The sequence below is a fragment of the Pongo pygmaeus genome, chromosome 9 (genome assembly GCF_028885625.2).
Source record: "Pongo pygmaeus isolate AG05252 chromosome 9, NHGRI_mPonPyg2-v2.0_pri, whole genome shotgun sequence".
Taxonomy (NCBI): domain Eukaryota; kingdom Metazoa; phylum Chordata; class Mammalia; order Primates; family Hominidae; genus Pongo; species Pongo pygmaeus.
In genome coordinates this window covers 103,530,943-103,557,432 of record NC_072382.2, presented here as the reverse complement: position 1 = coordinate 103,557,432, position 26,490 = coordinate 103,530,943, and the positions used below count along the sequence as shown (strand labels likewise).

The following is a 26,490-nucleotide window of genomic DNA, read 5'->3' as shown; positions in this document are numbered from 1 at the left end:
GAACTGACAGCCTAGAAACAGACCCAATTAGATATAAGAGCATGTGATCAAAGAAGTATCAAAGATTTGACAGAAGGGAAAGATGATTTTACATATTAGTTTTTGTTTATAAAAGAATCGATTTGGGCTGGGTGCAGTGGCTCATGCCTCTAATCCCAGCACCTTGGAAGGCTGAGGCGGGTGAATCACTTGAGGTCAGGAGTTCGAGACCAGCCTGGCCAACATGGTGAAACCTCGTCTCTACTAAAAATACAAAAATTAGCCAGGTGTTATTGTGGGTGCTTATAATCCCAGCTACTTGGGAGGCTCAGGCAGGAGAATCACTTGAACCCAGGAGGTGGAGGTTGCAGTGAGCTGAGATTGTGCTACTGTGCTCCAGCCTGGGTGACAGACTCTGTCTCAAAAAAAAAAAAAAAAAAAAAAAAAATCAATTCGGAGTTTTACTTCCCACTGTTTGTTTAAACAAATTCCTAAGATATTAAAGACAAACTTAAGGAATCAACCCATTAATTAAAGCAACCCAGAAGAAAATGAAACAAATGTTTCTAAATTTCTGTATTGGGAAGGTTCTTTGACAAAGCTTAAAAATAATGGAGACATCAGTAAGAAAAGACTAAAACATGTTTATTTAAAGCCAGTCTTCCCTAATAGACTTTACACTTCTGAAGAGCAATACTTTTGTATATTTTGTTCATTATTGTAAATGTTAAGTATGCCTTATCCAAAATGCTTGGGACTAGATGTGTTTCAGGTTTTGGATTCTTTTAGAATTTTGGATATTTGCATACACATGAGATATGTTGGTGATGAGACCTAGGTTTAAACATGAAACTCAGCTGGGTGCAGTGGCTCATGCCTGTAATCCCAGCATTTTGGGAGGCCGAAGTGGGTGGATCACTTGAAGTCAGGAGTTCAAGACCAGCCTGGCCAACATGGTGAAGCCTCGTCTCAACTAAAAATACAAAAATTACCCAGGTGTGGTGGCATACGCCTGTCATCCCAGCTACTTGGGAGGCTGATGCAGGAGAATTGCTTGAACTTGAGAGGTGGAGGTTGCAATGAACCAAGATTGTACCATTGCACTTCAGCCTAGATGACAGAGTGATACTCCTCTTAAAAAAAAAAAAGGAACTCATTTATGTTTCATATATACCTTATACACATACCTGAAGTTAATTTTATATAATATTTTAAATAATTTTGTCCATGAAATGAAGTTGGTGTATATTGAACCATCAGAAAGCAAAGATATCACTGTATCAGCAACCTATGTGGATTATCTGTGGTTGTTTGGCATCACTGTTATTCCTGACTCCAAATTTATATCTACTGAAAAGCAATAATGTTCTTATACCTATTCACACATAAGTACTTAACAGTAAAAAATAAGATGTATCCTTCATACTGTCAGAAAATAGTGTGTTCAGGGCAACTAAGCACCACAGTAACATCACCAGAATACCTGTGTCAGCTGTTCAACAACAGCAACAAGGAACAATGGCAGGCTTCCAGTCTTAGGTATTATGTTACATTTTGATCAAATGGTTACTGTACACTGTATTTAATTTTTTTAGGTGAGAAGAAACATCAGAAGCAGCTGAGGCACAAGGAAGTGGGTCCTCTAGGGATGAGGAAATATTCTGCTAGATGACCTTAAAAAATGTTTCTTCCAGAGACTTTTGCCTCATTTACAATGTTTTTTTTTTGGTCTTATAAGCCTCTCTTTGATTTTATAAACTGACATAATTTCTTGTTGTTATGAGTGTACACTGCTCTAGTCGTTCAATAAACCCATCACACATTTTCATCATATTGTCAATTGGCACCTTTTTTTTTTTCAGTGTTAACAATGCCATTATCATCAGTATTATCACAATCATCTTAATTCAGAGCTCTTTTGGCTATTTCATCATTGGTCAATGAAAACACCTGGAGTCTTATTATCGATGTTAATAACCTCTTTGATATCCACTTCTTCCAGCTTACTGATAGACTCTGAAGGTATATTTTTTGCTTATGTAATGATGTCAGACATAATTTTTTCTCACTTGACATACAGAATCCTTCAGTCACTACCTTGTTCATCATCACTGAACATAGTTGCAGGCCAGAGGTTGTGCCAGGAATGCACAATTGTGTCTTTAGTCCCTGTGTTCCAAGTGTTTGCAACAGCATGTATGGCATCCTTCATGCTAAACTGGTTTTGAAAACCTTCTACATCCACACCTCTGTTCACTGTTGCTGGCATGCTGTTCAAGAAAGTGTTTATATATATTTACTCTTCATTTATCTAAGGATACTCTAGTCACACGGCTGAATTAATGAAGTAATATTTGGGGGAAAGCACGTGGCATAAACATTATTTTTGATGAGAATTTCAGCTGGAGGATGAAAAGAACAGTTGTCAAAGAATAATAAAATCTTGCAGTCATCATTCAATCCAGCTTCCCTGATATAAAATGTTTGTGAAACCAATCAGAAAAGATGTCCCTGGTGATCCATGTCCTTTTGTTAGCACATTAATGGACTGGTAAGAAATTCACTCCTTGCAATCAGTGAGGACACAAGCTTTTGCCTATCATAGCAAATTTACACTTGGGCGTGACTGAGTCATTAGCACACCCCAGCAGTTATTCTGTTATTCTTAATTCTTGTAGGGACTGTCTCATCAGCTATAGTCAATGTTTTTTTGAGTAACAACACCAAAACAGTGATATTCATCAGCAACATATACTTGTTCTGGTGTCAGATTTTCATCAGTGATGACCTTGGCAAACTCTTCAATGAATTTCTCTGCTGCTTTGTAATCAGCAGACACTTGATCACCACAAATCTTTAAAAATAATGCTGTGTCTTAAATTTCCATAACCAGCCTGTTGAATATTCATAGTTCTCTTCAATTTTCAGTTCATCATGATAGATCTTTGCTTGTTTCATGATCAGCATACCATTAAGTGGCACATGCTCATGCGACGCTGATGGATCCACTCTTTGACTTCATGGTTGAAATCCTATGCAGTGTTTATATGTTTTGCATTAATTTCTGTTCATCTCTTCCAAAACAGAACTTCAACAATTTATCCTTCTGTTTCTTCAGGTCATATATTGTGGTCATTCCAACACCATCCTTTTCTATATGACATTTTACACTTACGTTGCTGGTCTAGTTTCTCCAAGTTTGACTTTCTGGGCTATTGATAAACAGAAATGTTTCCTCTTTTTCTTATCACTGCTACCCACAGGGGTATCTTCAGGTCTTTTTGATATTTTCAACAATATCTTTACATCACAAAGCAGAGAAAAGGCAAAACAATACAGTGAGTAATGCATGTAGGTCTTGGCCCCATGTGGGGCCTTGTGGGGAATCTGCCATTGGTACATGTATCATTTTATACTCCTTGTGAGCATGCTTACATGGGGGAATCTGGGTGTGCATGGAAAAGATACAGCACAGCTGAAGAGGGTTGAGAGAATCTTTTTTTCCCCTTGGGGACACTAAATAAACTGTGTGGTATGAGCTTGTGTTTTAGCTGTGACCCATTATATGAAGTCAGGTGTAAAATTTTCCATTTGTGGTATCATGTCAGGGGTCAAAAAATTTTGGATTTTGGAGCATTTTTGATTTTGAAATATTTGGATTAGGGATATTCAACATGTATATCCAATACCTACTTGTAAGCAGAAGATTAGCTCTCAATAATCATTTATTGAATGAAGAAATAAAAATTAAAACATATGTGAAAATACAATATAAGTAGAATAACATGCAAATAGTAAAGTAGTGAAACATCTTCAACTAATATAAGAATTCAAATCCTTGATTGCTAAAGAATTTGCAGACATCAGTAAGAAAATTTCAAACTCTAATATCTAAGAAAAAAGAGTACAAAGAGACAGTTCACCAAAAAATACATAGAAAAGCAATTAAGCATAATATTAATGAAAGGTATAGAAATCAAAACTAATATAATACTATTTTTTTGTCTATAGCAAATATGAAAAGATTCTACATCAAGTTGACATACACCACTAGACATACACTACTAGAACAATTTTGAATAATACTTCTCCGGAAAATACTTTAGCAATATATATGAAAAGCCACATCAATGCTTATTTCTTTTGATCCAGTATTCATTTAATACACAGAGTTTAATTCAATAAATATTTACTGGGTGGCATTTACATGTCAGTCACTGTAATTTTAATTCTGGAAATCTAACCTACAGAAATAAGTAAAAATCAGAAAATAACTTGATGTAGAAAAATGTTCAATACATTATTATTTAGAATAAAGAAACACTGACAATGACCTGTATGTGCAGGGGTAAGGAGAGTTCAGGTTCTAAATGGTGGTTTAACAATTACATAATACGTTAGCATCTGAGAATAGGCATACAAGGAAAAAAATCACTGGGAACAAAGATCAGAGAAAAATGTTTAAACTAAAACATACCTTCTTCAACATAAGAAGTACCCCTTGTAGTTTGTTTTGGCTCACTTGAACTTAGCAGGACACTTTGTCCAAAATTCTACAAGAATAGAATATTGAATTAAAACATATTTCCATATTTAAAATTCATAATATGTACAGGAACTTTTAAAAAACGTTTAATTGCTGTATATATTTTTAGCTATAATTGTTCATGTAACTTGTATATTACATTTTTTAGAGCTGAATTCAAGAATTATTATAATAAAGATTTCTATGGTAATGGAATATTATGAAAATGTTTTATGTCCACTAAAAAATTTTCAGATTATGATATTGTCCTGGATATTTGGAAGAGGTAAAGTGAGTTGGATGGTAATCAGAAGCGCTAAGTAGGCTGGCATGGTGGCTCATGCTTGTAATCCCAACACTTTGGGAGGCCGAGGCAGGCGGATCAAAAGGTCAGGAAATCGAGACCATCCTGGCTAACATGGTGGAGCCCTGTCTCTACTAAAAATATAAAAAATTAGCCGGGAGTGGTGGCACGTGACTGTGGTCCCAGCTACTTGGGAGGCTGAGGCAGGAGAATCACTTGAACCCAGGAGGTGGAGGTTGCAGTGAGCTGAGACTGTGCCACTGGACTCCAGCCTGGGTGACAGAGTGAGATTCTGTCTCAAAAATAAAAAAGAAGTGCTAATCAAAGAAAAGGTAAGAAATTACCTTAAAGTTTCTAACCTAGTTGGTTTATCATTGTAAGGGTGAATCACAACTATTAGCCAAAAGCATCTGACTACAGCTAATGCCAAGGATAGGTAATTATCTTACGTGACAAAACTTAAAACACAAATAGCTGCCCCAGTGCTGCATAGAACCTTGAAAACGGAAGTCTCAGAACACTGGCAAAAAGTGTACGCATCTAACACTTTCTGAGAGATACCAACTTCCCTTCCCTGAATATGGTCTACCTCCTTCTTTATCACCATTCTGTTTCACTTTAAGAAATAATTGTTTTCTGTCAGATAAAACTGCCTGGCTATGACTATACGTAACTTTTGTTCAATCTGATCTGAGGAGAAACTGCAGATTTTTGCAACAGCTCTCCTTCAGTATATCTCATAGTCTTGTTTGATCTCCATTATAGACTTGAGATACCTTGGACTGAAACCCTCGTGCAAAGCGGCAATTGTACTTTTTCTACCTTTCACTTATCTCTTTGAGATTTTCTCTATATAGATGTCATGGGCTGGAGAAAATCCAGTATGATAACATGCATTTCCTAATACAAGGTGACAAGGGCCACAGCTGTAGTAACTGAACCCTTGCTTAGGCTCTGGAATAAAAAACCAAAAACAAAAACAAGTCAAAATAATAAGGATGAAAAAATTTGATTCAGGAACACTGACCTATTCTTAGGCTAACAAGACTTTGGAAGTTGTGTAAGTGGATGGGTGAAGATCTGTACGTGAAAGTGGAAGGGAGGCTTCTCAAAAGGACAAAAATGGGCTCTAAATACATTAAGAATGCAAAAGAGCAAGAGACAGAATAGAATAAGACCTAGTAAAATAAAAATGAATTTACAGAGGGCACTAATAACAGGCATTTAAAATTTTGTTTGTTTTCTTGGTTATTAACTACATATTACTTTTAAATTTATAATATATTAATGAAAATAAGGAAAAAATAAGGGTAAAGATGTTTTTGCATTGTGCATTTTGAGATGTTGGATGGGAACATGGCAGTTGAAGTGGAAGGACTTGTTAGGCATTATTGTATTTGTAATCAGGAAGTTATATCTGTAATTAACCATTACACTATTAAGTAATAAAAATATATGGGTAATGGGATTAACTTTATTTACATAAATATACAACTAAATGACTTGTTTTGCGGATAAGATTAGATCATTGTTGATTATTCTCCACATTAGTAATCTTATCCATATAAAAATCAGTACTTCCTATAACATACAAATCATAGCACCTTCAATCAGTAACTTGGAATATAAATTCTTCATAAGGCATTTTATTAAAAATATTCCAGTTTTATTAAAAAAAGTCAGAGTGATATTTAAAGTGGAAACTCCAAGTGAAATGCTATTTACTTATCTATCTAGACTTTTAATATTCTAAATTCAATCCTTGGATCAAGTTAGACCTCTAGAAAATGCCATATTTGACTTCACTTACTTAGCTCTTACAGAATTACCTCCATTTATTTTAATTTTAGTTTTATTTATTTAATTTTTTTTGAGAGACACAGTCTCGCTCTGTCACCTGGGCTGGAGTACAGTGGCACAGTCATAGCTTACTGCAGCCTCAAACTCCTGAGCTCATGCATCCTCCCGGAACTTCAGCCTCCCAAGTAGCTGAGACTCCAGTGCCTGGCTAATTTTTTTATTTTTATTTTTGCAGAGATGAGGTCTTGCTATGTTGCCCATGCTGGTCTTGAACTCCTGAGCTCAAGTAATCCTCCTGCCTTGGCCTCCCAAACTGCTGGGACTACAGGCATGAACCACCACCCCTGGTCATTATTTTAAAATTGTTATTATGCTTTTTACTTTCATTGAAGATCTCTATCTTGAACAGCCACATTAAACTCTTTATTCATTTGTTGTGGAACCGTTATTAGGAGCATATTCTTTATGTATTTCAAAGTTCCCTATGAAAGGTCGTCAATGGGAAATGTTTTTTTAAAACTGTATCCCAAACAACAACATCATTATCAATATCCCTTGAGAAATATATATAACTCATCTAATTTTCCTTTTTGCCATGTCTTCCAGGAAGCTCAGACACAAATAGGATATTCAGTCACATGAAACTATAGTTGTCTTTATGATTAGCATGCTTTTTTTTTTCTTTTTGAAATGGAGTCTCGCTCTTGTTGCCCAGGCTGGAGTGCAATGGTGCGATCTCAACTCACTGTAACCTCCGCCTCTCAGGTTCAAGCAATTCTCCTGCCTCAGCCTCCTGAGTAGCTGGGATTACAGGCACCTGCCACCACCCCTGGCTAATTTTTTTTGTATTTTTAGTAGAGATGGCGTTTCACCATGTTGGTCAGGCTGGTCTTGAACTCCTGGCCTCAGGTGATCCACCCACGTTGGCCTCCCAAAGTGCTGGGATTACAGGTGTGAGCCACCGCATCTGGCCTAGCATACTTGTTTCTTCTATCCAGGTCTCTAATTTACTTTTCTTTCTTTTTTAAGTGTATATTTAAATAGCTTTGTTGAATTTTGTTGTGAATGACCTCATTTTTTCCAGCATTGGCTATTAATAATAACAACTAAAATAATAATAATGATTTAAAGGTGGTTTAAAACTTTCATTAGTAACTGATTATACAGGCTAACTAGAACACAGCAAGTAGGTATAGTGGAATAATCTCCTAGCATAAAGATTCCAAGACTGCTTCACAAATGGCTTTGGCTATAATTATATTTATGTTGTGGTATACAGTTTACAGCAAGAGCATAGTCCTTTAAGAACCTCTGTTTTCCAAGTAATTTTTTAATATTGAATAGAGATTTTGATTAATATTATACTTACATTAACTTGCTCACTGTACTTCTGTCCTACAGATCCAGGGTTTTGTCTTTTCTGTTCTAAAATATTTCTTCGCTTAGTTTCAACAATTCGTTTTCTTCTCATAACAGCAGACCCTTAAACAAATGCCAGCACAATGTCATAAATTATGCTAGTTGAGTAGCCAATATATACCCACTGCAAACTTTCAAGTTACTTTCAAACATCAAGAAAACTCTGTAAGTTTAATTCATTCAGTTAGCATACTTTACTGAGCTCCTCTTACAAGTTCTATGCATGGCACAGTTAAAATGATGAATTCAACAAAATCCTTGCTTCTGAGGGATTTATAGTTTAGAGCAGTAACCTCCAGAGCATGACGCAGAACACCAGAAGTTTGTGTAAGATAATCCACTGGTGTGCGGGAAGAACATATTAGAATTCCAGTTCATATTTATCATCTAAAAATTAGAAGTTAAACTTTACTCATATAATATATGATTGACACTGGCACCCTGGTTATTTTGCAAGGTTGATGCTCATGTAATGCATGAAGTAAACTCAGTTATCTTAAAAGAAGAGTTAAAATTCCAAGTGTGAGAGGTTGACAGTGGTGTCATCATTCATTAGCTCTCATTAGCTTCCTGCAATGTACTAAAATTTATGTGTGCCCAGGTAAGTGAATTTATGCATATCTTATAGTATCTTAACAAGCCCTCACAAAATAACAAAGTGGCTAAAATAACTTTTGTAGGGCTTCTACTATATCTTTGATATTTATTATGTAGGTTGAGTTGTAGTTACATGAATGTTTATTATATTATTTTTCTTTTCTTTTTTTTTTTGAGACAGAGTCTTGCTCTGTTGCCCAGGCTAGAGTGCAGTAGCACGATCTTGGCTCACTGCAAACTCTGCCTCCCGGGTTCAAGTGATTCTCCTGCCTCAGCCTCCCAAGTAGCTGGGACTACAGGTGCATGCCACCACGCCAAGCTAATTTTTGTATTTTTAGTAGAGACAGGGTTTCACCATGTCGGCCAGGATGGTCTCGATCTCTTGACCTTGTGATCTGCCTGCCTTGTTCTCCCAAAGTGCTGGGATTACAGGCGTGAGCCACCGCACCTGGCCTTTTCTTTGCTTTTTTATGACTACTTAAAAACATATTCTTGCAAAATCACAGATCAAAATAATACTAATAATGCAAGGATAGGTAAACAACAGCAAGGCCAACACATTTCTTTTTCTCAATCACAAACTCTTTGCCACATAATGACAATGACATAATTATACCTGTAACAAACTTGGTATCACAAATTCAAAAATTATCAAAAAATTGTAACTATAACTTTTACCCTAAATGTATATTGTGCTGTGAGATATTAGCTAGTGATATCATACAAAATTTAAAATTTTACTTTAGCTTATCTTTGAAAAATTTCTGATTAAGATTCTTAATGTATATATTAGTACAGTAATACATATGTATGCCATGTATGTGTTCAAAATTTTTATTAATAGTAGTACAGTAAAAAATCTTGGAATCCATTTGTCTAGAAGAATGAATATAAATGAATTATTATAGTAAAATGCTTAACTTGTATGTATAGCTATAAGTGGAATTAAGTGAAAGCACAGAGGGTACAGTGACTTTGCAAGAATCAAGAAAGGTTTTACGAAGTTTGAGCTTGGTCTTAAAAGAGTATTTAACTTTCTGGGCCTGTTTAAAAAACAAAAAAGGTAGTAGTAGGTTACCAAATAAAAGGGCACTTTGAGTCAGAAGAACATTACATACAAAGATGTAAAGTAATGATGATGCATATTTAAGTTTCTTGGGACCAAGGGTGAAAATTCAATTGGTCTAGGGCATAGATGTGCATATGTGTATAAGCACTTAAATGTCTTGGGAAAGACATGGAAATGTGTGCATGTGCTTTATGATAAGAACCTTACAAAAAAGCCTTTACCTTTCAAGAAAGCTAGCCAGTAACTGAATACCTGACATTTGAGAGTAAGAATAATAACATAATACTAGCTAATATTTAATTAGCATTTATAGCTAATAATATAGCTAATAATTATAGCATTTGGCAGGTATTGTTCTAAGGGCCATAGGCACTATTATTATCACTATTTTTATATATAAAGAAATTAAGATGAAAAAATGCTCAACATCATTAATCATTAGAGAAATGCAAATCAAAACCACAATGAGATACCATTTCACACCAGTCCGAATGGCTATTACTAAAAAGCCAAAAATTAACATGCTGGTGAGGTTGTAAAGAAAAGGGAATACTTATATGCTGGTGGTGGGAATCTAAATTAGTTCAGCCATTGTAGAAAGCAGTTTGGCAATTTCTCAAAGAACTTAAAACAGAAGTACCCATCAACCCAGAAATCCCATTATTGGGTATATACCTGAAGAAATATAAATCGTTCTACCATAAAGACACGTGCATGTGTATGCTTATTGCAGTACTACTCACAACAGCAAAGACATGGAATCAACCTAAATTTCCATCAATGGTAGATTGGATAAAAATGTGGTACGTATACAACATGGAATACTATGCAGCCATAAAAAGGATCATGTCCTTTGCAGCAACATGAATTGAGCTGGAGGCAATTATTCTAAGCAGACTAACACAAGAACATAAGGAAACCAAATACTGCATGTTCTCACTTATAAGTGGAAGCTAAACTTTGAGTACATATGTTCATAAAGAAGGGAACAACAGACACTGGGGCCTACTTCAGGGTGCAGGGTGGGAGGACAGTGAGGACTGAAAAACTACCTACTGGGTGCTATGCTTACTTCCTGGGAGACAAAATAATCTGTACACCAAAACCTAGTGACATGCAATTTACCTATATAACAAACGCGCACATGTTCTTCTGAACCTAAAATGAAAGTTAAGAAAAGAAACAACAACAAAAAAGAAATTAAGGCAGGAGGGAGGATAAGTAACTTGCCCAAGGTCACAGAGCCAGTAAGGGGCAAAGCTGGGATTCAGCTCCAATTAGTTGGGCTCTAAAATCTAAACTTCTAGCTCTTACACATATGCTAGTAATTTTCATTCTGATTTGACTGTGTCTCACAGAAATAAATATATTTTGCATTGTGACCTTGGATACATATGTAGTTTTATAAAATATATTTATCCTCACAACATATGATACCTTCTGGTAGTTTCCATTCTAGAATATTCTAATTCTAAAATTAGACTTCATTAAAAAATACTGGTTACCAGTCGTTGATTTCACAATTGAAGAACGAGTCATGTCCCACAGTTTAAAAAGCACTGTATTATGCTTATTTCCACCTGTATCTATATGCTAAATGCTATATATGCAAAATGTTATAGTTTCCACCGAGATAATTTCAGCATCAATACAGTTTCTATGTTGTTTTCTATTCTTGGAATTTTCTTCCTCTAAATCTTGAGAAGTCCTCATCTTTATCTAAAAAGCTTTAAACACCTTGCATACAAATTTCCTTGTTCATGTAACTGCTGTGTCAAAGTTTTATCTCATCCCTCAGTCTGCTCATCAATTTTCTGAAGTCACTTGTGTACTTCTTGACTGAATTATTTATCTTTGTGCTTTATTGTCCTTTGTAGTTTTGTGGATTGTAGATTATTGATCACAGTTAAAGACACAGTATATGCTTAAAACTGTTTATGTATTTTTCTATTCACATACATATGCTTAAATATTATCTAACAATTAATACAATAGCTGATAACCTTGCTATTTTTGCAAAAATAATGTAGCTTGCACTGGTATCTCTGGCCAAATTCCTAGTTTCATATGAAAATTCTAGATAGGATAGTTTCACTACCAAACTCAAAATAAAGCTACTAATCTTCAATAAAGCATAATATTTAAAAAAATCTGTAGTATTCCTAATTGTAAACACAAGAAAAAATACCAGAGACATTCTCAGAATTACAGTTTTGGAAAAAATCTTATAAGTTAACTAGTTCAACCTGTAACCTATGGATCTAAATTACTCACAGGTGGACATTCAACTGCTGCTTGAATGGAATAGTGATGAGGAGCCACTACCTCATGGGGGCATCCTCTTCCTTTGCTGGATAGCTCAAATCCTTCCTTATGCTGAGCTGAAAACCTCTCTGCAATTTTTACCCTTTCATTTCAGTTCTGTTTACTCCTTCTTCTTTGTCATAAGCCTTCAAATATTTGTACACAGCTATCATGTCTCTTAGGCTTGTGTTTCTTTAACTGACTTTTAGACTGAACCTCTCCTCTCATAGCCCTGGGCAATCCCAGTTTGTTTATAATTCCTTAAAATATATATTATAAAATGACATACAGTACAGCAGTACTTCTAAAGATCTGCTTGTTACTGCCTAACATTATTGTCCAAAATTATAGTGACCTTGTAACAGCTATGGTAAACTTCTACCTTTTTTGCTTTGTGTGTGTGTGTGCGTGTGTGTGTGTGTTTAACAAAGAAGAGTTATCAAAACAGGTATCTGCCTTCTTAGAAGTGTAAAACCGATTTAAAAAAGACTAAATACATGCCAGCAACCATAAAGGAACTGCCCACATTGAGAAAAACTTTTAGTCATTAGAAAGAGTAAAAATACCATCACAAATTGGCAGAAAATAATTATAACACATATACTCTATATTGGATCTGTATACACAATATATAAAAAATTTCCATCAATAAGAAATTTAAAAAAATAGAAAAACAGGCAACAAGAACAGACATTTCACAGAAGAGAGAATGCAAATGATGCATAAACATATAAAATGGTCAACTAATTAGTAATCAGGGCAATACAAGTTATCATAATTAGAAACATTTTAACGAATACATTTGTATTTTTATTATATTCAGTTGCCAGACAAATAGGGCTAAAGTTTTTCTATGCCTTTTTATTATTAAAACCTAATTTATTGCTTTTTAAAAAAAATTTTTAAGTTTTAGGATACATGTTTGTTACACAGACAGATGTGTGCCATGGTGGTTTGCTGCACCTATCAACCCATCACCTAGGTATTAAGCCCCGGATGCATTAGCTATTTATCCTGATGCTCTCCCCTCCCCACTCCAAGACTCTAGTGTGTGTTATTCCCCTCCCTGTGTCCACATGTTCTAATTGTTCAGTTTGCATTTATAAGTGAGAACATGCAGTGTTTGATTTTCTGTTCCTGTGTTAGTTTGCTGAGGATAATGCCTTCAAGCTTCATCCATGTCCTTGCAAAGGACATGATCTCGTTCCTTTTTATGGCTGCATAGTATTCCATGGTGTATATGTACCACATAATTAGAAACCATTTTATACTGTACGACTGAAAAACATTAAGAAGTTTATCAGACTTTTGGTGAAGATGTAGTAAAGGGAACTTTCATGTATTACTCTGGAAAACATTTTGGATTACTAGTAAAGTTGAAAATACACATACCATATGGTTCAGCAACATGTGCATCAGTAGATGTACAAAGCTGTTCTTGGAAGAATTATTCATAAAAGGAAGAAACTAGAAGCAACCCAAATGTCCAATGATAGGAGAATGAAAACATTGTTAGCACATTCATATAATTGAATGTGATTGCAGCAAAGAATATGAAGTACAGCCAACCCAATCAATCTAAAAAACAAAGTTGATTGGAAAAGGCAAATCCCAGAAGAATACAGATAAAATAATTCCATTTATAGAAGTTTCATAACTGGACAAAATAACATATTGTTTGCAATACATTCATATGTGGCAAAATTATAAAGAAAATCTTGGGATAATTAACATGAAATTCTTTTTTTTTTCTTTTTTTTTGAGACGGAGTCTCACTCTGTTGCCCAGGCTGGAGTCAATGGTGCAATCTTGGCTCACTGCAACCTCCACTTCCCAGGTTCAAGGTGATTCTCTCACCTCAGCCTTTGGAGTAGCTGGGACTACAGGTGCGTGCCAGCACATCTGGCTAACTTTTGCATTTTTAGTAGAGACGGGGTTTCACTATGTTGGCTAGGCTGGTCTCGAACTCCTGACCTTGTGATCCACCTGCCTCGGCCTCCCAAAGTGCTGGGATTACAGATGTGAGCCACCACGCCGGGCTTAACATGAAATTCTTCATGGTGTTCACGTCTGTAACGGAGGAAGGGGATGCAATTGGAAAGCAGCATATGGGGCTCTGTAGGTATTGGTGATTTTTCTTTCCTTTTTTTTGAGATGGGAGTCTCGCTCTGTCCCCTAGGCTGGAGTGCAGTGGCAGGATCTCGGCTCACTACAAGCTCCGCCTCCAGGTTCACGCCATTCTCCTGCCTCAACCTCCCGAGTAGCTGGGACTAAAGGCGCCCGCTCCCACGCCCGGCTAATTTTTTGTATTTTTAATAGAGACAGGGTTTCACTGTGTTAGCCAGGATGGTCTCGATCTCCTGACCTCGTGATCTGCCTGCCTTGGCCCTCAAAGTGCTGGGATTACAGGCGTCAGCCACCGCGCCCGGCGATTTTTCTTTTCTTTCTTATTTTATTTCATTTTTTTTGGAGACTGAGTCTTGCTCTGTTGCCCAGGCTGGAGTGCAGTGGTATGTTCTTGGCTCACTGCAACCTCCGCCTTGGGACTGAAGCGATTCTCCTGTCTCAGCCTCCCGAGTAGCTGGGATTACAGGCGTCCACCACCACGCCCAGCTAATTTTTATATTTTTAGTAGAGACGGGGTTTCACCATGTTGGCCAGGCTGGTCTCAAACTCCTGGGCTCAAGTGATCCGCTTGCTTTGGCATCCCAAAGTGCTGGGATTACAGGCGTGAGCCACGGCACCTGGCTGCTATTGGTGATTTTCTATCTCTAAAAGTGAGCAGTGGGTACAGGGTTCTCTTATTATTAGTCTTAACTTGTTCTTATATGTCACATACATTCTTTTCTATGTCAGATATATTTCACAATTAAAACTTTAAAAAGTATGCCAGGCACCATGGCTCACAACTGTAACTCCAGCTACTTGGGAGGCTGAGGCAGGAGGAGCTCTCTGCCCAGGAATTCAAGATCAGCCTGGGCAATGCAGTGAGTCCCCACCTAAAAAAAAAAAAAAAAAAAAAGGCAACCCTCCCCCCTCCAAACCTTAAACAGTAAACTGAATGCAAATAAATGTATGACTTTATAGCTATCTCTGCTAAACTGAACTGAACTGGTTTTGATTTGCCAGTTCAGTTAGCCAGGATGATTCTGAAGCTTGCTTCCAGCCTCGATTTCATCAGTAACTTCCTTTGATACTTTGTGCCATCCACAAACTGTATAGATCAATGTGCTATTGTTTTCATGTATATTACTGAAAAATCTGTTGTTATTCAGAGTTTTAAAAAAACAAAGTAAGGCTGGGCACGGTGGCTCACGCCTATAATCCCAGTACTTGGGAGGCCTAGGGAGGCGGAGCACCTGAGCTCAAGAGTTTGAGACCAGCCTGGGCAACATGGTGAGACTTCATCTCTACCAAAAATACAAAAAATTAGCCAGGCGTGGTGGTGCGCACCTGTGGTCTCAGCTACTGAGGGGGCTGAGGTGGGAGGATCGCTTGAGCCTGGGAGGCAGAGGTTGCACCAAGATTGTGCCATCGCACTCCAGCCCGGGTGACAGAGTGAGACCCCTGTCTCAGAAAAAAAATAAAGAAACAAAGTAGCTCAATAGTGAAGAACACAGAATCATAATGCCTTAATTTTGAGTATGCCACTTACACTAGCTATGCAATTTATACAGTCAATTATCCTCTGTGACCCAGTTTCCTCATCTATAAAACGGGCGTAAGAATATTATTTACCTCACAGATTTATTGGAAGAGTTAACTTTGTTTCAATATTTAAAGTGCCTAAATAGTGATCGGAACATAATAAATGTTACCTAATTTTTGCCTAGGATATTTCCTCATCTATAAAATGTGACAGTTTGAAAGAAATTGTCACATTGGTCCTTTCTAGTAATCAAATTTTTGATTCTGTGAAGATATTCTTAGTAATTATTGGAAAAGAAAAAAGTATTCTTTTTGAAATCAGATTTAAATAATGTGTCAACATCATTTGGCTTAAAAAAAAAGGAAGTAGAATATATGTATAGAAAAGTGCACGAATTGAGAATAAACAGATTATATACCCAAACCCAGATTTCACAGCCACTTATGTCAAGAAACTGAATATTACTAGCACCAAAAATTCTCCCCTCATTACCTGTTTCCATATACCCACCTGCCAGTTTTACCTGTTCTTGACATAAATGGAGCAGAGTATGCATTTTTGTTGTGCAATATGGTTCTTTTGCACAATATTATGGTGTTAGGTATACCCACACTGCTGTTTTTCAGCAATAGCTCATTTATATTATAGTATTTCATTAAATGAATAATGGAATTTATACATTACACTATTGAAGAACATTTTGGGTTCTTTATATCTTCTGGATGTAAGCCCTTTGTCAGTAATATGCATTGCAAATATTCTCCCACTCTGTGATTTTCCTTTTCAATCTGATAATGGTTTTTTGGATGAAAATAGTCTCTATTTTTAATCTACAATTGATCAGTCTTCTCCTTAGTGGTTTGTTCTTTTAAAGTATTGTGTAAGAAATTGCTGTCCATCCTAAATTATAAATGTATTACCTATATTAGCTTCCAAAATAATTTTTTTTTACTTTCCACATTTAGACCTGCAGTTCACCTGGAATTAATATTTGTGTATGTGGTAACATAAGGATCATTTTTACTAATTCTATATATCCTATTGATGAATTATAAGATGAACTCTTTGTCCCTGCTATGCAGTGCCACCTTTGCCAAAAATCAAGTGTTTAAATATGTAGGTCTGTTTCTGGACTCTCTATTTAATTGGTCTAAATATCCTGTACAAATGCCATATTGTAATAATTACTTTAGTTTTAATAATATCTAGTAGTTTTACAACTTTGTCCTTCAAGATTATTGTAGTTGTTCTTGGCCTTTGCATTTCCATATAAATATTAGACTCAGTTTCTCAATTTTCACAAAAATCCTATTGGAACTTTGATTGAGATTATACTACATTTATGGATTAGTTTGTGGAGAATTTCCTTCTTTTTAATACAGACTTTTCCAATCCATGAACATGGCATATCTTCCCCCTGCTCCACCATTTCATAGGTCTTCTTTAATTTTTTTCCATACCCCTACCCCTGCCTCTTTAAGTTCTCTCAACAGCGTTATAGTCTTCTGTGTAGAAGTCAAGCAAATCCTCTATTATACTTATTCCCATGAATTTACATTTCTAAATGTTATTTAAAAAGTATCATTGTTGGCTGGATGTGGTGGCTCATGCCTGTATTCCTAGCACTTTGGGAGACTGAGGCAGGCAGATCGCTTGAGCTCGGGAGTTCAAGACCAGCCTGGGAAACAAGGTGAAACCCCTGTCTCTGCAAAAAATATAAAAATTAGTCAGCCATGGTGGCATACACGTGTAGTCCCAGCTGCTTGTGGGGCTGAGGTGGGAGGATTGCTTGAGCACGGGAGGTTGATGCTGCAATGAGCCATGATAAAGCCACTGCACTCCAGCCTGGGTGACAGGGTGAGACCCTGTCTTTAAAATAAAATAAAATAAAATAAAATAAATAAAATAAAATAAAATAAATAAATAAAATAAAATAAAATAATAAAATAAATAAAATAAAATAAAATAAATAAATAAAATAAAATAAATAAAATAAAATAAAACAAAACAAAATAAGTCAAATAATTAACATTAAAAAATCAGTGTTAAATTTTCCAGGTCTCCCCTTCTAAAATCCTAAAACATGTCCACTAAACTTATCAATTATTCAAATTTATTTTCAATTCGCCATTCACACCCGATTACATATTCAGGAATCGTATCCTATTTCTAGGGTAAAATATATTGATATTCATTAGTAACAGACAACGCTAAGTTCTTTCTCTGTCAGTGTCATTTTCCTACAAAACTTCTCTCAATTGACATCTTTTCCCTTAAGGTTTGTTTTTACCTTTATCTAAGCCCCTATCTAAGATTGTTATTCTTTAACAATCTCTGTTCCTTTTTAGATGAGAAAGCCCATAACTTATACTATGAGGAACTGATTTGCTCCTCTAGATATGGGCTCATATAGTTTAAGTGTTTCCGGGCATATTATTTCATTCAGGCTTTATAACTTTGAGCAATCCTTTTATTTATCATTGGTCAACAATTTTTTCCCAATCTCTCCCTCTCTTCACAAAGCTCACTCTTCCAATCCTGCTCATTTATTCTATCTAATCCCCTAATATTTTATTGACAAAATAGGGGCCATCTGAATGCCTTCATGTTTTCCTTCATCCACCTCCAAGCATCTCTTATTTCACTTAACTTACATATTTAAGTTTTATCTCAAAGGAAACAAGCATGAAGATATATAGAGTTGAGATAAACGGTGGGGCAGGATCTCATGGCAACAGAATTTTAGCTCAAGAATATCAAAAGAGGAGTTACTTTTAAAACTGAATCCATAAATGGTTTCTTCTATGTCATTCATATTTTAAACTTTTTCTTCCTACTAGATCATTGCTCTAAATCTAATCTCCCGCTAAAAAAGTCTCATAGTTCTGCCTATTCAAGTTAATGTCATAGATCTTACACTTCATGGCTAAACTACTTGAAAAGAATGGCTTATACTCATTGACACTGCATCCTCCTTGGTGTGTATTAAATTATTTTATTTAAAAATATTTTTAGCATAGTAAAGAACATATACTGTACAAATACAATTGAAAATCTCTGTGTATCAAAGTTGCTGCATACTATATAAAATAAATGGTGCTATCTGGAGTTGTGCAACTATTTGTGGCAGCCCTGTATGTAGCCCTCCTGGAGCCTATTCACCTTCTTCTCTCCCCAGAGGTAGTCACTATTTTGAGTTTGATGTTTGTCATTACCATTTCTGCTATACTTTCGTTACCCACGGATGTATCCATTAGCCATAATATTGTTTTACATATTTTAAATTTTTATATAAGTTTATTAATGTAGTCTAACTACAACTTTTCCTCCCATTTTGGATATTTATTCCCATTGATACAGGTTTGAGAAAAATGAGCAGTGAAAGTATCTGATGAGGAAAGAGAAGTAGGGAAATCAGATGTTTGGGGAGGATGTTTGAAATAATTATTTCAAAGCAAGGACAGTAAATTTACGAGATAAACAGTAGGAATACTCACTAATGTTGATCATCAGAAAATGTTTCATAAATCTACAGTATAGCCAATATGCCTGGCACATTGGTATGAATTTTCTCTGCTACTTAGAAGGAGGCAGAGAAAAAGCAAATAATTTTTCCCCCTAGGCGGGGGAGGGCTGTTTGATTCTTGTGACAAAAAAGACCAAGAGGCAAAGAGTTTAGGATATTGGTAAAAGAACTATTGAAATCATGAACCTGGCCAGGCACGGTGGCTCATGCCTATAATCCTAGCACTTTGGGAGACCGAGTGGAAGACGGCTTGAGCCCAGGAGTTCATGACCAGCCTGGGTAACACAGGGAGACCCTGTCTCTATATAAAAAATTTAGTTGGGCATGGTGGTGTGCGCCTGTAGTGCCTGAAAGGTTGAGGTGGGAGCATTGCTTGAGCCCAGGAGTCCCAGGCTGCACTGAGCCATGATCATGCCACTGCGCCCTAGCCTGGGCAACAAAGTGAGACCCCATCTCAAAAAAAAAAAAAAAAAAAAAAAAAAGAGATGATGAATTGGAATGAGAAAGTAGAGAAAATACTGGACTAAAGAAGCCCAGTAGGGTAGAAGAATGGTAGGAGTAAGAGTAGGGAAAAAAGAGGACAATGTGCTTAAGTAGAAGAGTGAGTGAGTTTGCTTACTACCTGGGTAACATGATCCATACCCCAAACCTCAGCATCATGCAATATCCCCATGTAACAAACATCCACATGTACCCTCTGTATCTAAAATAAAAGCTGAAATAAAAAAAAAGAAATAGAGGAGTTATGAATGTTGACGAGGTCCAGAATATAACAAAGGGAAAGGGTATTTGAGGCAGAATTGTAGAGAAAGTTATTAGAGATGAAAAAGGAGTGAGAGAGATCAGGATGTTTGCTCATCCATATAAAAGCTGAACTATCCAATATGATGGCAAAGACTTTATATGGAAATGAAGACTGTGAAGCAAATATCAAAGTCATCTTTTAGGGGGGAAATAACTGGAGACATCAGGAGGTGGTATAGTTGAATGGCTTGGATCTAATTGGAAGAGTTTTTCCTAGAGAGTTATGCTAGAGTGTTCTGGAAATGCTAATTGAGAACAAGATGCTCTCCACAATTGTCAACTCTGGATGCATAAGGGTATAAAAATAAAATGAACTGGCAAATAAGAGAGTAGGAAAAAAAATCCCACAAATGCTCACTGAACTACAATCCAGTATTAACAAAGAGTTCACTTGAAACATTTTATATTTAAAGAGTTTTGGAAAAAAAGCTTAAATGACTGAACATACAAAATATTCAGTATTGTTAGTACTGTTATATTTTCTAAGTATAATTGCTGTATTAATAGGTATAGATATATACAACAGTGTGAATATTTAAGAACATTTAAGAATGTTAAAATTCATTGCATTTTCCAATGTCCCTTATACGAAGGTCCCAGAGAGAACTACCTCCTTTGATTAAATGTCAGGAAAATATTGGTTTCTCCAGATAAAATGTATCCCATTATCAGAGAATCAGATAATTTTAATATGCTACCCTTTTGTACATAAGCTATTGGGAAACTATAAGTTTCCTAATTAGCAGAGTGTGATATATGATATTTGCTTTATAACTATATTTACTATATGGTTTTAGTAGAAAAAGCACAGGACTTGTAACCATAGAGATCTGGATCAAAATACCAGTTCTGCTACTTGCTAGCTCTTGACCTTGGATAATTCTGCTTACTTCTTTGCAAAACAGTGTCTTAAAAAATATTTATTTCTCAGTATTATTACAAGGTTTAAGTGAGACAGTAAATATAAAACACTTAGTTTATACTTTACACTAGTGTACTGTGACTGGTACAAGGTAGAAACTCAAAAAGGGTAACCATCATTATTTTAGAATATTTAATCTGTAAGATACCTTCATTTTTTTGAAGTGTTGTGAAAACTAAAGTTACATTCTGAAATGACTGGATAAAAAAATCATAATTTTAGTGAGAGAAACAATTTTTTAAAATCTAGATTTTCGTAGACAAGTAATGAAGATTTTTAGATTATAGTGTCTGCATTTCGCTTCCCTTTGGCTAATGTGGCTTCTATCCATTCAATTCAAGGAGAGTCTGGGTGATTACTAAGTGCCAGGCACTGTTAGGATCTGGGGATACTGTGATGAATTACAAAAATGTCCCTTGGCCTTAAAAACTCATGGTTTAATTGAAGATGACTTTGAATATTAAATTTTAAACTCTCATTATATATCAATATTTATTCATACCTTTGGAAAAACAAGAGTTGTTTTTCTGATTGCCTCCAGACTCCAGTCCTAACTATTTCTCAATAGGCAACTGTTTCCTATTGGCAGGAAAATGTATTGCTTTCTAGTTTATTCCTTCATAGAAGGAAAGAAGTTTTATGAGAGTCAACCAGCTAGTAAGGGCAATGGCATTCTACAGAGAATTAATTTTCAAAAATATTTCAAGGCAATGATATTATTTTTTTGCTCTCACAAAAACCAATAGTCATAGCAGATAAAAGCAGAGCTGCCACACTTTGGGAAAGAGAATGGGAGAATTAGGTATATCTAATTAATATTAGTTTATAGCAACTCAATTTAACAAACGTTTTAAAGAAAAATAAATATAACTACATGTATTCACTTGTTTATAATAATTTAAACAGTATTTTTCACTGTGCTTACTTTGATGGAAAATTTGACTACAATAGTAATGACAGAATAATATGGGACAAGAACCAGATCCTATTCCTTGTCCTTCCTCTTAAACTAACAGGAAAAGTCATGGAAAAAAATGGAGGCTGGCAAAAGTTTCTAATTTCAGTTGAGCACTGGTTGGGTCACTCTCTTAAAAGTTTCAGCTACTAACGTCACAATTTTTTTTTTTTTTGAGATAGAGTCTGGCTCTGTCGCCCAGGCTGGAGTGCAGTGGTGCACCATCTTGGCTCACTGCAACCTCCTCCTCCTGGGCTCTGGGTTCAAGCGATTCTCCTGCCTCCTCCCAGGCAGCAGGGATTACAGGCACGTGCCATCATGCCCGGCTAATTTTTGTATTTTTGTAGAGACAGGGTTTCGCCACGTTGGCCAGGCTGGTGTCGAACTTCCAACCTCAAGTAAATCCGCGCGCCTTGGCCTCCCAAAGTGCTGGGATTACAGCCATGAGCCACTGTGCCTGGCCAAAAATCACAATATTACAGGAGGTAAGTTACTTCTTTCTTTTCTTTTTTTTTTCAGACAGAGTCTTGTTCTGTCATCAGGCTGGAGTGCAGTGACGTGATCTTGGCTCACTGCAACCTCTGCCTCCCAGGTTCAAGCAATTTTTCTTCCTTAGCCTCCTGAGTAGCTGGGACTATAGGCACGCGCCACCATGCCGGGCTAACTTTTCCATTAGTAGAGATGGGATTTCGCTATGTTGGCCAGGCTGGTCTTGAACTCCTGGCCTCAAGTGATCCGCCCGCCTGGGCCTCCCAAAGTGCTGGGACTATAGGTGTAAACCACTGTGCTCGGCCTGGAGGTAAGTTATTTCTATAAAGCTATTGTTTAATATTAATATTTATGTAGTATGTATGGCCATACATAAATAGGAACAGTTTCACATGACTTTAACAAAGGTGTACATTTTATCTATAAAAAGCTACAAATTTATTCTTACCCGTAGCCCTCTTATTTTGATGCAGGACATTAGGCCCTCTTTTCCACAAGGGAACTGATTCTTCTTCAGCAGTTCTTAGAGTCACAGATGGATAACTTTCTTCATAAACAGGACTTCTTTGGGTGCAATATAATGTCCCATCTTGCTGGGCAACTGCTTGAGTGCCATTTGAATGATTTATTTTTGCGAAAGTATGGCACTCTGAAGAACAGTATGATGGCAGTGATGGTATCACAGTGACTAGGTCAGAACAAGCATTTGAGAGTGGAGAACTACTTTCCTGATTCCACTGATTCAAACTGTGTTCTGTTGGAAGCACATGTTTTGAATTAAAAGAGTTATGTGTAATAATGTTTTGAGGATTTTCAGGAGTTACTGATTGACACTGAGACACTTGTATATTTTTACCACTTCTAATATTTGATGTAGATTGAGGAGGAGGACGAGGTATAATTAATTTTCCCTGAGCTTGTGTAAATATGTTGACTTTGCTTGCAGATTGTGGTTGAATGACAGTGCCTTTTCTGTCTGTACATATAAAGCCTGATTGGACTTTTGCAGATCCTGGTTTTCTAATTATTTTTGCTCTACCTCTTTGTGGCTTACCTTGCTTAGTTTTAGAATCATCATGTACAGGGATTTTACTTTCTTCATTTTTTGAGGCTGGCCAGGCATGTTTAGCAAAGTTATAACCTGAAGGTATAAAACAGTTCAAAGGCATATGGTCTGCTCCAGATCCTCCTAAAGTCGTAACATTTTCAGGGATTGAATCCTCCCTGGACTTCTTTCTATCAGCAGAATTTACAGCACAAGTAGAAACACTAATTATGTTGCTTCCAGCACCACTTTGAATGTGGAATTGTTGAGAATGCTGTTGAGTTGTTCCTGTTTTATTCTTCAGTGAATGACTGTCTTCAGCATTGTTTTCTATATTGCTAGTTTCATCAAACCACCTCAGTTTTTTAATAGTCTTTGGAATTTCTACACCTTTTTCCCTTTCCTTTGTTAATTCAATACTATCTCTGATAGCCGCTGCTTTTTGATTTCCAAACTTAAAGCTCTGATTTATAATTAATGCTTTAAGATAACCATGTTCATATTTAGATTCTTTCTTTAAAATACTTTTAAGAAATCTCACACCATTTCTCTCATGGATGTTGTATTTCATTTTCTTATGCTGGCCAACAAAGTCATAATTAGAAGTTACATTAGACAAGGATGATGTTTCAGCTAATTTTTGTTTTTCATCTTTTGAATCAGGATTGTGAGGTATATAGGCATTTTGAAAACTGTCTGAAAATAAAGGCAACTCTCCCTTATTGCAATTAAAATATTTTATCTCTTCTTCTTTACCATCTTTCAATTCATCTAACTTATCAGAACACTGCACTGCATCAATTTCTTTTATGTGTATACTGTTCTTTGCTGAAGGTCTAGCTGACTGTATATTAGATGGCAAAACTAAAGGCGTTGCCACTGGTACACATGAAGTAGGAATTGAAGTAGTTCCATTTTCTTGATTTAATTCAGAATATTTCTCTTGGTCTGGAAATGTAGCCACTTCCCGAGTTAGAGAATCTGAAGTGCTTTGGGATTTGCTAAATTTAAATGTTGGGCTCTCAGTAACTAACGGTTTCTCTCTTTTGAATGCTCCAGAAGTGGAGTCGGTTCTCCTCATAGTGCTAGTTTCAGAGGTCTTTTCACATTTTTTATCTAGCACAATTATGGGTGGGCTAGATACAAAGGGTACTGAATTATTAGCAGTATTTGTGGCTCTTTTCACTGTTCCATTCAAAGGAGATGGATTTTGTTCTTTACTATTAAAACATTCCCATGAAGGCAGAACATTAGATTTACTTAAAATATCTGAGAAAGGTGTGACATTCTGATTATTTGAAGCATCTAAATTCGTAAGCCAATTATTTATATGTTGAGTTTTAGAGAATGCCAGTTTATCTTCATCAAAGCAGCTGAGATTAGTTGATTGCATATTTGCTGGTTTGAGGGAAATGGTATTCCGCTGGATGGATGTGGAATGCTCCTTATTAAGTGTTAAATATATTTCTTCATGCTCTGTAGCCTCAAGACTGTCTATACTTGAGAGGGTTTCAGAATTGGTTATCTGATTAACTTCATCACAAAATTTCTGGAAAAAAAAAGAACATTGTTTATAGCTTATAAACTTTTAAATGCCAAGATTAATGATTCAACATACCATTGTTACTGAGCCCAATTCTCCCTGCATATAGAGTAGTATGACTATAAACATCATAGGTATATAAATAATTCTTATCCCTGCAGCAATCCTCAAGGTAAAAAACTGGGAGGTAACAAAGACTTCTAGTACAGTATGCTTGCTTTGATTTCAACTTCTAAAGTAATACCTGCTTATTCTAGCCACAGTTAGAACTTAAAAAAATTTTTGCTATTGCTATTCCATTTACAGTATGAAGTTTCTTGAAGGCTTAGTAACGGCAAGTGAGATTCTGAAAAATAATTATTTACAAATTGTATTTTTTCCTAAAACATTCACTGGACTTGGATGAGGCTCCTAAAAGCTCTGTGATCCTAATGTGAGTTTCCTGTTAGTAGGGGCTACATCTTTTTATAAAACTTAACTTTGTGGACTGTAGTAAGGTTGTTAACTCTGGCTACATGTTAAAATCACATAAAGAACTGTGTAAAATATCTATACCTGGGTCCTGCTGATTTAATACTTGGATGGGGTCCATATACTGGTATTATTTAAATTCCCCAGGTAATTTTCATATGGGCTTAGGCTCAAAAACTATTGACTTTAATGACTCCTTTTGGAGGTTTAGCATAGTAGTAATTTCCATAAATTCCATAGACATTTACATCACTATTTCACTGAAATTTACATGAAATTTATCAGTCTTTAATAAAATTTCAAAATTACTTCAATGTACGGTAAATGTTTAAAAATATTTCTATTCTCTCACACATACCTAGCATGCATTAATCTACATCACATATATAGAAATAAATTTTAAGAAGACATTAAATTGTATATCTAGTCAAAATGCTGAATGGAAAGAAAATTGATATCCCTTAAGATTTATCATACATTTTAGATTTATCTAAAATATGCAAATTTTTAAAATTTACATACTATGGTATTAGACAAAAGTACATTCTTTTTCTATCCCAGTAAGTAAACTAAGAAATAAAGTAAATAAATTACAGAATAAAAATATTTTAATTTATATAGTTAGTTCTTATTGATTTAGTATTGTGGAATAAGTTTTAAAAATTATTCATGAGAGTTTTATATTTTTAGCATTTAGTCCCTATTTATCACATCCTTTGACATACTTCTTAAAGTGACAGTCACTCAACCCAAACAGGGAACAAAACAAAGCATAGCTACTTCAATGCCTGTTCTTGGAACTAAGTTGTTTTAACTGATAATGATGATGAAATCAGGCCTGGAAGGCATCCTTTGAGGTTACATCTAGTGAGACACAGAAATTTGCGTTAGAAGATCCTTCTAGATATAAGTATGACATCCATGGCTCTAAGATTTCCATTTGCATAGGTCTGTAATTGCTTCATCTCCCAAATCACCTCAAAAGAAGTTTGGCAACTTCTGATATCATAAACAAGGCTTTTTTTTTTCTTCAGAATTTTTTCCACCACTAAATAATGAAACATTATGATCAATTTCAAGTTTTGCTTA

General features: G+C 35.7%; 1 protein-coding gene across 4 annotated transcripts in view; it reads right to left on the bottom strand.

The window, feature by feature from the left end:
- The window catches only part of CEP126 (centrosomal protein 126), an 85,193-nt gene that overhangs the window by 12,585 nt on the left and 46,118 nt on the right, over window positions 1–26,490 (bottom strand). For 3 of the 4 annotated variants that reach the window (XM_054438895.1, XM_063671377.1, XM_063671378.1), the window contains 3 exons: window positions 22,791–24,936; window positions 7,978–8,090; window positions 4,457–4,532 (listed from right to left, as the gene is read on the bottom strand). In XM_054438895.1, coding sequence (XP_054294870.1) covers window positions 4,457–4,532; window positions 7,978–8,090; window positions 22,791–24,936 — 2,335 coding nt within the window. The remainder of the gene's footprint in view (window positions 1–4,456; window positions 4,533–7,977; window positions 8,091–22,790; window positions 24,937–26,490) is intronic. The other variant, XM_054438898.1, reaches the window with a different exon arrangement.